The sequence below is a fragment of the Ruditapes philippinarum genome, unplaced genomic scaffold (assembly GCF_026571515.1).
Source record: "Ruditapes philippinarum isolate M1 unplaced genomic scaffold, ASM2657151v2 ctg16373_1_1_1_1, whole genome shotgun sequence".
NCBI classification, from domain to species: Eukaryota; Metazoa; Mollusca; class Bivalvia; order Venerida; family Veneridae; genus Ruditapes; species Ruditapes philippinarum.
In genome coordinates this window covers 2,533-18,317 of record NW_026853496.1, presented here as the reverse complement: position 1 = coordinate 18,317, position 15,785 = coordinate 2,533, and the positions used below count along the sequence as shown (strand labels likewise).

The following is a 15,785-nucleotide window of genomic DNA, read 5'->3' as shown; positions in this document are numbered from 1 at the left end:
GCTGAAATGAAAACAAAAATAACATGTAGACGCAAGTAACGTTCAAAACAGAATTGAATACGGACATAACGGACATACCTCGCTTTAGTTGTGTCGATGCAAAAATATGAGAAAAAGATTAACAAGGAAAGGCGAAATTGGTACCGGTTGCAATGTTTCAAACTTATTTTAGAAAATCAAATTGTATCAGTTAACGATATTGCTCTTGTAAGGTATGCTTGTCATGTATCGAATTCGAAGGTTAAGATGTTACCTTACTCTTCTTTCTTAACAATCAGTTTTCATTCTGTTTCATTTTTGTCTCGTTTTTTTTATTTTTCTTACCGATTCTTATGTAAATATTCTTGCATATCAGTAACAAAATAGGGCAATAGCAAGCTGTCTCCATATAGCTGTACGCTGCCTCACCAAGTATGCTTATTTGTTATGAATTAAAATTACTTTCTTGATTAAAGAGAAACATAAGAGAGAAAGTACTTTCACAAACGGTTCCCTTTATCAACTGCATTTGGCAAATGTGATATCATGTAGACTTTTGAAAGAGCGTTAATGAGCGTTCAAAAACGTAAGTTTGTGAATGAGCTATTCGAACCGGTAATTGGCATTCCGATAGGTACTAATTGTGTACCCCTGTTCGCTGAATTTTTTAAAATTGCTTCGAGAATTTATATGAAACCTAACTTTTAAATGTTATGTGTTTTAAAATAGTCCCATGTGACTATCAGTTGATGAAAGCTTAATTTCAACAACGTTTTTTGTTTGTATTTTTATTGTTTTTTTTATTAATATATTTCTAACAATACAATACACACTATCAATAAAAGGCAATCAAATGATTTACACTTACTTCCAAAATTTTTGTCTGATATGAGGATCACTATTTTGTCCTGTGTTCAGCAGCACAGCCGATATCATAATTTATCTTTTTTATTAATATATCGGATAAAACCGCACTTGAAATAGCTGAAAATATTTGGTTTCAGTTTACGTACCGTATGTATGTGTGTTAAATGACAGAGACATTCTATGTTACAACTCTTTTTGGAATCGACCATAATTCTTTTTTTATCCAGCGCTGTTAAAGTTAATAAAAAATATTTCATAAGATACAGCTTTATCCCCTTAATACAACTTGGTATTGCTTTTTAACGTAATGTAATGAGCCACGCATTACGAAAGAAAATTGAACAAAATTTATTTTCATAAAAGTTTCAATAGTTTGAATAATTCTAATTCTGGTTCATGTTCTTTTTAATTCAATTTACGTCCATATAGTTGAAAGTATTTGAGAATTTATGATTTAAATAATCAACACAGTAAGCTCCAGAAATAATTGAAATGAAAATCTGTAATTTCAGTATTTATGAGTGTCACCAAAGATCACCAAATACATGTATAGCCTTATAAGTATGCTTAACCATATATATGCTCAATTCCAGGATAATCTTTTTCCAGAATATTTCATCAGGCAATATACACTCAAGACGTTTACATGCTATTTTTATCTTTCTTTAAGTGTCCCCATTGCTCTAGAATCTTTCAAATGTAAATATAATTATCAAACAATAAAACAGCACTCCAAATACAAAGCAAGAATATAATACGTTAAAATACTGCACACATACAAGTATCAAAAACATTATGAGAACATCTATCAAAACAATTTGACAAAAGAGTTTCACTAATGGTTATTAATCCAGTTGGATCCATAATTTAAAGAGAAAATGTAGCAATTATCTTTAATATTGATATATATGTATAGATAGGATATCTAAGTCAGAATGTGCTGCTGAACAGACAAGATCAAAGTATGTTAACATTTAAATCAATTGTGAATTATTGTTCTAACTTTCTGATGAGATTTTGTTCTGTATTGGTATTTATAATGTTGATTACAGATTACACTGCATTTGCTTTTGTAAACATTTGACAAACAAGATCTTATTTATTATACAGCTTGTGATCTTGGTTTTTATGGTCAAAACTGTTTTACGAAGTGCAGTGACCATTGTAAACACAAGAAATACTGCAACAAGGTTGACGGAAAATGCACAAATGGATGCATGGATGGATGGAAGGCACCATTGTGTGACCAAGGTAATATTTCGTTTCAATATTTACGTGATTTAACTTCAATATTATATTGTTAAAGTTCAGATGAGTTTGGTTTATTTGTATATACTAGTTTATTACAGCACGCCCGTAGAGGCTTAATTCACTGATGTACTAATATACAAAGAAATATAAAAAAAATCCGATTCATAAAAACATTTAAATCGCTTTTTAAAATTTATAAGGATATATTTATAAACTTAATTTATTTGACTTTTATAGCACAATGTTTGTGCAATGCACGGTTATTTCTTCGTCACTTACAAAATGTACATCACTTGCTTGGCAGAAACCCGGTTTTAATATATTGTATTAAATATTCAGTTTACTAAAACATTGTTCTGTTCCTTTGCTAATTGTAAAGTATGGGAATTTCAATTAAATGAACGCCTGCTTAGCATGCACAATACGGATATATCGATATGTCTGTGAGGGGCCATTGTAAAAAAAAAATATTGGTAAAAAACCATCAGCATTTCAGCTTTTAAAAAGAACAGGTGACAGATAATATTAGGAAGACTATCGAACCCGTCCTCATGGTCATTGTTCTTGAAGACCACAAACAGCAAAATGCAGTAAAGATGCAGTTCAGCTAAAAATGAAATTATATATTTCACAGTCTTAAGTCTAGCTGAAATATTTTCACGAGCGGCGTAGCCTGATTTTACATGCAAAACAAACACAATTTTAATTTATTCCATGGTTTTTAGTAGTTTTGTGTCATTATGTTAATGCATAGAAGAGCATCTGAGGTCTTCCTCCAATAAAGCTGGAAATTCGCCATATGCCCTTAACTGTGTTGTTGCGACGTTAAACCAAACACAATATATTATTTGACCGAATATTTCTTCGTAACGTCATGCGATTTCCTTCATGACGCTATCAAAGATGACATCAAAATTGTCATATTGAAAATACTCTGTAATATTTTTTTTTCTTAAATTTGGTTTCACTTTTTTACATGTGGATATATCTATATGTTTCTCGTAATCAGTCATATGTTACTCAAGACGATACGAGACGTTTCTTCACATTTGTCCATTTATTTATGACACGTGCTTGTCATCTGCATTACCAAATAGTCCGGCAACTGTAAAAATTATACGAATTAACTTAACTGTAAAATAATTAAAATATATTTTCATTGTCTATTGAAAAAGCATGTCATAAATTTATGTGTAAAATATGCAATTGTAATATCTCGATGAATTTAGCCTGCCATGTTTATAAAGTATCAGATATGTTGCCTTGTTACGACCATTTTATTCATAAACAATAGATGGATAGATGCAAAGAAAGAACCATTAAGGCTGCATGTTTCTATTTGAGGAAAACTGTATCGAGAATATATAAAATGAAAAGTAAATATTTATGCAATTCAAGAAGTAATTTGCAGTTATGCAGTAAATGGCTGATTTTGCAGTACTTATCGCGGTACTTTTACTGCTTGACTGACGTAGTGTAATGGTTGTTTAATCATATTCCGACATATTTTTGTTAATTTTCTTAGAATGAAGTTTGCAATGTGTAAATTTCTTTCTTTGTTTATTTTAAAAATGCTTTTCTTTTTAAAGCATTTTTTTATGAAATAAGCAAGTATCTGGAAACATGCTGATTTAAATTATGATTGAATGCCGAAAAAATGGAAAACAACAAAACAACTATTCGCTTTCTGTCCGCGTATTTAAAACTAGTTTGCTTGTAAAAATGATATCGGACTAGATCTACGTCGAAAAAACAAATGTAGAAATATAAATGGTTATATACGGTTCTTATATGGATATTTCTTTCGGCCTCGGAGAATATTATATTAACCATGTCCATAGACGTGGGTATTCACCTCATCATTATAAAATAAATACTAGTATATTATCGTCTCAAAATGTATTAATCAATACAATGTGCTAATTTATGATTATTTTGCAAATCAAAACTATGATTCTACATCGATTTTAATAGTAATGTTGTTTACTGTTTTGACCTAAGAATTGCATGCTATTGTTTACAAAATATTCGTTATATCCTCAGAGGAAATCAATAACAGATTACAATATGACAGAAGACTGACCTGTACATATATACTTTTAATAATGTCTTGCCAACATTATTGTTTGACAATTTGTCTTTGTACAACAGACATAATTCATTATTTAATTCATTTTTTTCTTTTTAAGATTTGCTATTTTTAACATATAATTTAAAGACGTTTCCGAGAGTACTGCATTTAAATACAAAGGTTATAATGGAAAAACTAGTGCCGTGAAATTTTTCTTACACTGTGCATACAAAATCAAAATTTAACCAAAATTGAAGGAAATAAGAATGGAAGTCACCATTCCACTTTTTGATTAACCTACCGCTGTTAATGAGTTTCTTCATTTTTGTTCTTGTAGTTCTTGTTGTTTTGTTTGTCCTTCATATGCCATTGTGAGACCAATACGAAGATTACAACGTTCAATTATCTGAAAACAGAGTTACCCTTTGATGGTTTTGAATTGTTTTATACCTAATAGCATGCCCTGCTAGAAAGTTTGGTGCAGGATGTAAGGAGGATTGTGCTTCCACTTGCAAATATGATATTTGTGATCATGTGAACGGCAGTTGTCGTGGTGGATGCAAGCCAGGTTATCAAGGAAATAAGTGTGAAAGTGGTAAGTCTTTCCAATTGGTTTAAATATATACGATATCAATTGAGTAGTTTCTTTTTAGACGTCAGTTATTGATATATTGATTAGAGAAGTATGTTTAAATTTCTATCTATACGAATAAACAAAAGGATTGTTAAAATTGTTAAGGCAAGGCGGGATGTTTAACTCGTCGGACTGGTAATTTAATTATTGCTAGCCGCATGGTTTAGACCCCGTCAGGGACAAGCCGTTGTTTCCTGGAGCAAGACACTTTACATTGCTCAGTACTGGTTGGTTCGAGGAAGGGATTCAAAAGTAGGTCTATAAGCTTATGATTTCCTACACAATCGAACTAAAATCATAGACATAGCGTGTAATTTATAATACATTTCTACTTAACCAATCCAGTAATGAACGTATACTTATTCAATATCTTCTAAAATATATTAGTTTGTAATGTCTACAAACTGATCATTTTGTAATATCATATAGGTTATTTATCTGCGAATCTAAAAAAAATATTTCCATTGTAATTATCTTAACAATTGACCAAATTGTTTTCATCAAAATTTGCATGATGTAATTATTTACAAAGTATTCTATATTTCAAATTACACAAAGGAAATCAAGGTGAGAAGATGGGCACTGTGAGCAAAATGACTTTTGTACCGTACACTTCTTTTATCAAAAATAAGTTGACAAACATTTCTGCTGATATTGCAAATATGTTTAAATTCTGATAAAATGTACACTATGAAAATATTCGGTAATTCCGTTAAATCAATTAAAGAATCTACACATATATCAAAAAATGTTTATTTCTAACACGGTGTTCATCCATTTAGTACTTTATGTTTTTAAATGTGATTTATTTGCTTATTGAAATGTAGTTCTTCATTGTAAATTCTCTAGAAACTGATCATTTTTTCTACTTTTGTACCAAAAAATACAAGTTATATTGGTTTACAACCTTTTGTACATTCCGCCACGTCAAATTTGAACTTCAGTCAAGAAATAAATGAAACAATAACAGAAACATGCTCATTATACAAAACGTACTCGAGCACATTTGTACGAGGACCAGCAATATCTCACGTTAAGTTGATACATGTTTCTTTTACAAAAATGATTAATAAAAGATTAAAAATTGAATGCATAATGTTCTTTACCCCAAAAAATATCCGAATTTATGTGTTCGAACACCAGACAAAATATACTTTTTTTATCCAAGATGAGTTGATAATCACGTCTGCTGATTCAACAAATGTATTTAATTGCTAATGGAAAGTGAATAAACATTTTATGTTTCATAGAATGTAGATTATGAAAATATTAGTTTTTATGCGATTTTATAATTAGTATTATTATAAGCTAATTAACTGGAATGTTACGCATTCGTAACTCTTTGTATTGAAATAATTGATAGAATGTGGTCCTGTGACGATTGGAGAATATTGTCAGGAGAAATGTTCTTCTACTTGCAACATTTTAACTATTTATATCTTATTATCTTTTGGATATAAGTTGTCTTTTTTAAATTACAAAATACTTGTTGTATGTCTTTATTTTCATCCTTTAAAATTTGACAAATGAAATCAATAAATAATTCACTCAATAAAAATAAAATACTTTATTTCTTACTTGTTGTTCATCCATTAAATGATTAATAATTTAATCCATTATCCGCCTAGGCAGATCAGAAGCACATACAGCTTCTATCATAAATGAATTACAGCGATCACGATCGTTTCTTCTTATTCTTACAGAAATGTGAATTAGCGTAATATATTGTATTTTCTAGAATGTCCCGATGGAAAGTTTGGTGAAGAATGTAAGGAGAATTGTCCTTCTAATTGTAACAATAATATGTGTGATCATGTGACTGGTAATTGTACAAACGGATGTAAGCCTGGCTATAAAGGAAATACTTGTGAAGAAAGTACGTATATGAGATAGTTTGAAATAAATTATATGCTGATTTATTTATTTATTTATTTATTTATTTATTTATTTATTTATTTATTCATTTATTTATTTGAATTATTTCCTATTACATTTTATTTTAAAGCACTGATGAAGTTTAAAAACTTAAATGTCATGGCATTAGAATCTACATTGCATATATTTTATTTCAATTTTAACACACATACGTAGTTTGCAAATGTTTTAATTAAAATATCGATGTCATTGGTTCATTTGTAATGTAAGTTTATACATACAGAAGGAAACATTTTCAAAACCACGGAATTGAGACCATTCCACCATTAAAACTAAAAAACGATTATTTTTCGATCTGAAGTCAATAGAAAAACGATCAACAATTAAAGACCACTCTGCGTATCCACTATTTAGACCCCCAGTTTGAGTCCAAATTCTTTCTTTAATTTTTCAACTATTGATACACTGGTAATCCAGTCAACACCATAAATTATTTTGTGTATTCATAGACTTTAAGCAAGCCTTTGATACAATGTGGAGACAGTGACTTTGGTAAAAATTATTGAAATATAATATTAATGGAAAATGTTTTACTGTTATCAAGAATATGTATCACAATATCAAATCAAGGATAAAATCAAATAATTGATATTCAGATTTTTCCCCTGCATGAATGGAGTGAGACAAGGAGAAAATCTCTCACCTTTATTATTTGCAATATATTTAAACAATCTTGAAAACTATCTCTGCAGTAAAAAATGTAAAAGGTATTGAATAAAAAATAAGCCACAAAGAGTTTGGGGTGTATTTTAGATTGTACATTATTCTGTATGCTGATGACACAATACTACTGAGTGAAACTAGTGAAAATTTACGAGAAAATTTAAACATATTTGATAACTACTGTAAAGAATGGAAACTTCAAGTAAATACTCAAAAACTAAAGTACTCATAATTGGCTTAAGAAGCAACTAATATAACAACTATTTTAAATTCATAAAACTACATTTATAACAACAAATGAGTTTAAATTTCTAGGTCTCTATCTTTCACGGACCAAAAGTTAAAAAAAAAACTTAACAATATATATCTGATCAGGCAAATAGGGCTATGTTTTCCTTACAAAAAATACTAGGTTTCTTAACTTTACTATTGATTTACAAGTCGACCTCTTCAATAAAGCTATTTAACACATCTTGTTGTATGACTGTGAGATATGGGGATTTTCAGGCAGTAAAGAACTCGAAAAAATACAACTGAAATTCTTTAAAATGATACTTAATCTGAAAAAGACAAAACCTTCATACATGATATTTGGTGAATTAGGAATAAAACTGCCTTAAATTGACATTAATTTTAGAGTTATTAATTGTTGGTGTAAATTGACTGACATAACAAGCAAAAAATTATCTAACAATTTGTATTTAACTCTATATGGATTACGTGATCAGGGCATATTAAAATCAAAGTGGTTAATGCATATAAAAGACTTTCAAAAAAAATGATTTGGAAATATTTGGCAGCAACAAATTCAAAAATGATAAGAAAATGCTTCCCTCTTGCCTTTAAACAAAATATTAATGACCAGTACTTACAAGAATTGAATGAATAAGTTACAGAATCAACATGCAGTATTAATTATAAACTAATTAAACATGAATTTGGGGCAAATAAGTATCTTAATTTTCTTCCTGATTATTTTTGTAAAATCATCACAAGTTTTAGGACAAGAAATCATAGGCTCCCATTGGAAGTAGGATGATGGTCAGAGGTACCATATACAGAAAGAAAATGTACATAATGTAATTTAAATGAAGTAAGGGATGAATTTCGTTACATTTTCTGTTGTAAATTCTTATGTGTAGAAAGAAACATAAAACCATGTGATTCCAGGAATCCAAATATTTTTTAATTCTCTCAACTCTTAAACAATGAAAATAAACAGGAATTAATAAGATTAGGCAAATGGATGGACTGTATAATGAAATTGTTTAGAAATGATACTGTAGTTAAATTTGTATATGTATATTTGTATCCAATTTGGTTCGTCCAATCAGGTCGCGTATTACACCCCAGGTATCAGACTGCAAAATGGCAGTGACAAGTAAAAAAAAATACCGAGAAACAGAAAAAATTGGAATGATATTGATATTCATAGGACTTGAAGTAAGTAAGCTGTGGAATTCTTATTTTTTTATTGATGTTAATGAATGATGCAGCGAAATGCCGCCGAAACGCGCCTCAGTCGCCGAAACGACGACTTCCCGTGTTCCACATTGTTTGGCAAATGAACATAAAGTAGGCTATTCACCTTTCTATAACTATAATTTTGATAGTGGAAAAAATGTTGTTTTTATAGTTTTATCGGTGGTTTTGTATTTGTTACCTTATAGTAAACCTTAGAGTGTTGAATTTTTTTCAGGGTTGAAGTAGGGTTCCCGTGGCATGTAGGGGTGGGTGTCCAAACACTGATAATGCCACCTGTGTTTAACATCCTGTCAATCAATAAAATAAATATTTTTTTCTTAACGACAATCGGCACACTTCTGTTGTTACTTCACGTGCCGTCCAGACAAAATAAACACACCTGGCCGAACGTAATGACCCGCCAAGTCTATTTATAACCATACTCAGTTACGTAATTACTAGGGTATTGTTGCACTGAATTGAAATGTGTGTGTAAAAAAAGACATTTTTATATGTGTTTGAATTATTTTCGTTAATATGTATTGATTATTATGTATGAACTGTACTGGAACTTTTATGCACGTGGCAAATTGTATGTAATGTAAATGACATGTATTATCTCTTATATTTGTATGTATGCAAACAGAGAATATGTAAACAAAACTTTTTTTTTAAAAAGCGGTCAATCTATACCACATGTTTGTTGTTATTTTCTGCTTGATTGCTCTAAGGCAATTTTTATGAAACAGGGTGTTAAAACTGTTGAAGTTTGAATGTGGTATAAATGCAAAGTAAGAATTTCAGATTGGTTTAAATTGCTCTCTAATTTTTTATTTTGTGTAAATTTAATTCTTACTTGAATCATGTACATCATTTAATAAAATAACGACAAATGATAGTTTAAACTTTATAATAAAATTCTCCAGAATAATGTTCTGCTTTCCGTTAGCCTATGTATTATAATATCTTTTAAAGTAGGATTTGAAATATATAATACATATTGTTTGAACATGTTAATACAAAATGACCGAAAGAGACCTTGATTTTAAGATTGTAAACCTTGACACTAAAAATGACAAAAGATACAACTTGTAAATTAAGACTACCTTTGCTCAGCGCAGTTGGCGGTCTTAACTACAAGGTTTTTGATGCAATATTGATAAAGTTATTAATTTATTTCAAAACTATGGTAATCAAAGTACATGTACGTTGTTTATTGTTTCATGTTGCAGATATAGATATTATTTACAATAAAAAATTAGGTAAGCTACATTTATAACCATTTCTATGTAATGATAGAGTGCATAGCCAAAAAATATGGTGAAGGATGTAAGGAGAATTGTTCACTAAATTGCAAAACTGGTGCTTGCAATCATGTCAACGGCAATTGTAGTGAAGGGTGCAACTCGGGTTATCAAGGACTCAAGTGTGAAGAAAGTAAGCTAGCTTTTATTTTACAGCACATATTTTTAAGACGGTGTTCTACTGTTATAAACATGTTATTGAAAGCTTCAACATTCGATTCCATACAATTATATAGCTGTACATTATGACTCCATACAAGGTGTTTTTGTTATTATAAGCATTTACTCACTTGAATAGTTTGCATTTGTTGAATATATTTACATTATCATAAAATTTACGTAATTTTAATGTAAATTTACAGTTTTATCTGGGCTATTTAAACAATGTTTACTTGTTAATAGTTTACTTGTTCATAATATTTAGAATGTAATACTGGTCAGTATGGTGATGATTGCGACGACAAATGCAGTGCTCATTGTAAAGACAGAATATGTAGGCATACAGATGGAGAATGTTTGAATGGTTGCGTGGCAGGGTGGAATGGTAAAAAATGTGATTCACGTAAGTTTATGGAATTAACAAATTTGTATTTCATTTTACTATCATGATTTGTTTTTTTCTATTTTATATAAATTAAATAAACATTACTTCAAAATTTCTCAATTTTCTCATTTTTCCTCATTTTCATAAATTAAATGGAAAAAAATCTGTCACACATAGTTCCAAAACTAATCAAAACCTTTTAAAATCTATCTGTTTGTTTTATTCTTATTTTTTTATACTGTGTTGATTAGATTTGGAATAACATATGTGTATTGTTGTTGGTTTTCTTCTGCTTTTTCTTTCTTTAAACTTTTTTACATTGATTATTTTTTCGTTTTCAGCAAAGTTGAAATCGAAATATTTATTCTTCAAGATATAAAATCTATTTACTATCTTTATTTCATCGTCTTTTTATGATAAATTATCAGCATATACAAGCAGAAATACGGAAAGTCAAACACACTAATGACAGAACAATTTCATTTTTTATCAATGATATTTAGATGAACTCCTATATTCCATTCCTGAATAAGGTCACATTCTGGTGAGTTATCTAACATTTGTTTTGGTATTTGAGTGTTTCTGTGGATTCAAACAACTTTATTCTTTGTTTGTTGTTTGTTTAATTGGGTTTTACGTCATACGTCATCTGGCGACGATCCAGCTTTACTGGCGGAGAAAGACTTCAGGTGCCCTTTCGTGCATTATTTAAAGTTGCTTGAAGTCAATGACCTTAACCACTCGGCTACGGACGCCCAAAAAACTTTATTCTTTTCATTACGAAATATAATACTTTCTTTCATTATGTTATTAATAGAATGTAGCCGTGGCAGGTTTGGTATTGGCTGTAAGGAGAGTTGTCCTTCAAATTGTAAACATGATGCCTGTGGGTATGATCATGGCAATTGTGGTGAAGGGTGCAAGCCAGGTTTTCACGGAAATAAGTGTAAAAAAAGTAATTATTTTTCCGTTACATTTGAGTCTGGTCTTTTTGGTTCATTAATTACAGTGCTTTAAGTGGATGAATGAACGTTGCTTAAGCGTATGGTATATGTCGTTAGATATGTTGTACTTTTCTTTATCACAGGCACATGAGTAAATGCAATTTTCTCATAGTAGGTTTTTTTATTATTTAAGTGATACCCTTAAAAGTATTCTAAACATCTAATGTTTGATAACGATAACGATCAAAAAGTTTTAATGTCAATACAGTAGTGAACCTGAAATGGAAATTATTTTCAGACATATTTTGAAGCATAATTATGCAATACAATTGAATGTCGTACCAGCAGATTTCGATTTGTAAAACATAACTCTTGATTAAAACGAAACATGTGTATGTATTGAATCTTCAGTAGAACTTTAAGTTTCTTTAAATAAATGTTATCCTAAATTTTAAACAAATTTCTGTGATAAAAGTATTTATTCTTGTTATGTTTAATTGATATCAATTATTTCAATTTCTTTGTTTGAATACTTTTGTTAGTTTGTACTAGCGGTACCTTTGGCGATGAATGCGGCAAGAAATGCAGTGGTAATTGTGTAGGCGGAGATAAAATGTGTAGACATACAGATGGACATTGTCTAAATGGTTGCCAGGCAGGGTGGAATGGAACAAACTGTTTCTCAAGTAAAAAATAGCTTTTTTTCTTTATTTGATCAATCACTTTATACAATTTTTCTTCAAAAGCTGATTTAAGATATAGCGTGTTCTTTACAAAATCTGGAAAAGGGGAGATTTCTCGGTATTCTGTAAGTTTTTGATAAAAAAAACGTTATAACAACATAAATCCCGATCGGGTTTCAGTATTCAAGACATCGTAACGTCCGGAATATGTATGTACTATAAATTCAATCGCATATACTTAATGAAAAATTATTCCCTCCGTTCTGTTTAAATTTGCTTAACGCATTTTACAGAAATTATTTAATAAAAGGAAAATTGCATAATGATGCTATCCCACTCATCCTGAATATAACTTTGCATAGTATACTCGGACGATATTACCCATTAGAATTTAACATCCGGGGAGTATTGCTTTTAATTGTAAATGAATGTTGGTTTTGAAAAATAACATTTTACTTACACAATATAGTTCCGAAAGGGAATTTATATTTTATGTTGTACTTTCGTTGTTGTTTTTTTTTAACATTTTATATAGTTTATTTAAATATTGTATCATGTCAAACTGTTACACTTAAACACATATATTTCTAAGAATGTGACATTGGGTTTTACGGTAAAAACTGCGCGTTGGAGTGTGGTAACTGCCAGCTTGGAAACCGTTGCGACCACGTTACTGGCACTTGTCAGGGAGGATGCAAAACTGGTTACAGTGGCGCCACCTGTTTACAAGGTATTTTACTATACGCTTCATTTTAAAAGCAAGTTTGTGTTTTGAAAGTAAGCTTATTAAATTAATCCCGGCTTCTGTCAATGTAGATTTTATCTTGATATTTTCATCAGTTCATTTTCATTACCATTTGCTTGCTTGCATGCTATTATCAACATTTTCAATTGTTAGAACTTTATAATTGATTTTGAACTTTTAACATTTGAATGATTATAAATGGCGTTTTACTTTCATAGAGTGAGTCAAACAATGGACTTGTGTTCCAGAGGCTTAATTTGTAATACAAAGTACGGGGAAAATATGTGTAATCCCTTTATTTTACGCCAAGGGCAGATAACTCGATAGACAATTCTTTATATTTACAGCAATGCAAACGTTGAATATTTCGAATTCGATTGTGGCAGGGGGAGTAGCAGTTCTTATCATCTTAATTTTAATTGTAGTTATTGCTTTCGTTTGGCATAAGCAACGCAATCAGAATAAAAGGTATTGTTATATTATTGTGTTACTAACTTACTACATGTGTTTAAATTCTGAAGCAGTGTAAATATAGAACACAAAACTGCATCATTTTAGTACAAAATAATAATTTGATTTTTATTGAATATTACATAGATAAAATATCTGAATATATGTATACTTTTCTTCCATAATATTTCAGCACTATTGAAGAAATAAACATAAAGTTTCAGCGCTCATTTCTTGTAAATCTTGTAGGAAATTAGAACTTTCAAAGTTTGAACGAAATTGTGAAAATTTAAGAAATAAAGAAAAACAAGTTCAAAATATTGAGTATTTACTGTTTTGATATCGCATATCATTTTCTTTTAACCATAGGAAAAATGAACAAAAAGGTGACGTGGAGCTCAGAGACGCTGTTGCGACTGCTAGCAATGAAAATCGAAGGCCATCTCACGATGGAAATACGCAATCAAATACAGGTATGGCGTAATTCAAATGTAGATCTGATTATTCCTTTAAATTACAAATTGTTTGATTACAGAATGCATTTACCAATTACCGTATATCTTAATTTGTACACTGTATTTGGTTATAATTAATTGCTGTCAATTGTAATTTACCAGTTAAAAGGACACAAATTATATTTTACGGGTAAAAAGTTGTTCCTGGTCAAACAAAACAAAAATAAATAAAAGAGAAAAAACTGTGCAATTTTCTTATTTACACAACCCAATGGTCATACCTGGAGAGTTGTGATAACTATAACTATTGATAAATTAAAGGTCATATAGATTATATTCAATGTGATACTTAGCTATAAGTAGACATAGCCCTTTGCTTACGAATGTTAAAACCACTCCATCAGTCATCTACAAACATTATTCTCTTATTTTAGGTACTTTGATTATATTTATATAATGGATACATATAGCCTACCGATCACACACGACAGCTTAAATATTTCAATCACAGAATATTGATGCATCAGGTTGTTTAGGGTTTTTTGTATCATCTCGTTATTTATGCAAATTTCTATCTGGGCTCATATTTTAATCACCTAACGCGAATCTGTATGTACATGACAATTACGTTTAGAAGTGCCAAGTCATTTGCTGTGTATCACCTTACTTTGTTGTATTTTTTTCTAGTCCTTTGGTATCATTGATTTCAACCTAAAGATTAAATATTACTTTACCAGTGCTATGATAACCTTTTTTATTTCATTGACAGACTTTTACAAATTTGCAAATTTCAATTATCTTTCTAGTTCCCTATTTCAAGGAGATGTACGGACCTACATAGGCTTGAACCACGTGTCCGTTATTGGTTTTATAGTATTGATACAGTTTAATTTTGATTAGATATATGATGTCCTATCTTTCTTAAGAATCTGTCAGTGCTGTCCAAATCCCAGAAGAATTTGTAGTTTATATCTAGTATCATGAATAGGCTTAATGATACTAGGTTTGATATTGTTTTATACTGAAGGGTAATTGCTGAACATATCATACACTAATGTCATTTACAAATATGTAAATGAATGTCATTTACGATAATGTAAATGTGCACGTACGTGAATGTGGGTTAATACTTTAAAATAGAAGAATAATAAAGGTTTATTTAAATGGGTTTGCTTTCAGCATATGACAGTGGAAGAGCGGCGGCAGCAGCTGATGCGAACATTTACAACAACTTCCCGATGCAAATTCCTACCAGAAATGCCATTCCACTGTCAAATCTCCTACAATATGTCAAAGAGAATCTGGCCAATCCTGACCACTTTGCAACTGAATTTCAGGTTATTTGATGTTCTTTATGGGAACGTTTTTAAATTATTTATGTGTTTAGAAAAGATACTGGAGATCTAGATAATTAGATATTCTTATTGATTAAATGTTAAGTGAATGGGTTAATTGTGCTGATATAATTCATTACGTTATGTGATAACAAACCAAGAATTTTTTTAATGATAATGTTGTGTTGTTGGTAAGTGTGAGGTACGTGATCTTTTACGACATATCCTTTTATAGCAGATAATAATTTGTTCTAGCACAAAATATTATTATTCATCATATAAATGTCCATATAAAACAACCTGTATCAAAATTTTGTTCAAGAGATATTCTATAAGAATATCCAAATGATACAGTTCTATTGTTTTATTATTTTTTTAAATACTTATTGAAAATGTGCTGATTGCAGACCCATTCATTTTAAAATTTATATTTAATAAAAAAAGAAATTAAATAGAGAATTG

General features: G+C 29.9%; 1 protein-coding gene across 1 annotated transcript; it reads left to right on the top strand.

Annotated features, from left to right (window-relative positions):
- The first annotated feature begins 2,063 nt into the window (after positions 1-2,063).
- LOC132737058 (multiple epidermal growth factor-like domains protein 11) lies at positions 2,064-15,415 on the top strand. The gene is made up of 11 exons (XM_060724289.1): positions 2,064-2,097; positions 4,626-4,763; positions 6,541-6,678; positions 10,164-10,301; positions 10,593-10,730; positions 11,530-11,667; positions 12,199-12,342; positions 12,932-13,069; positions 13,432-13,552; positions 13,904-14,007; positions 15,169-15,415. Exons 1-11 carry the CDS (start codon positions 2,064-2,066, stop codon positions 15,333-15,335), a joined length of 1,398 nt encoding a protein of 465 aa, XP_060580272.1. The 3' UTR covers positions 15,336-15,415.
- The last annotated feature ends 370 nt before the right edge of the window (positions 15,416-15,785 follow it).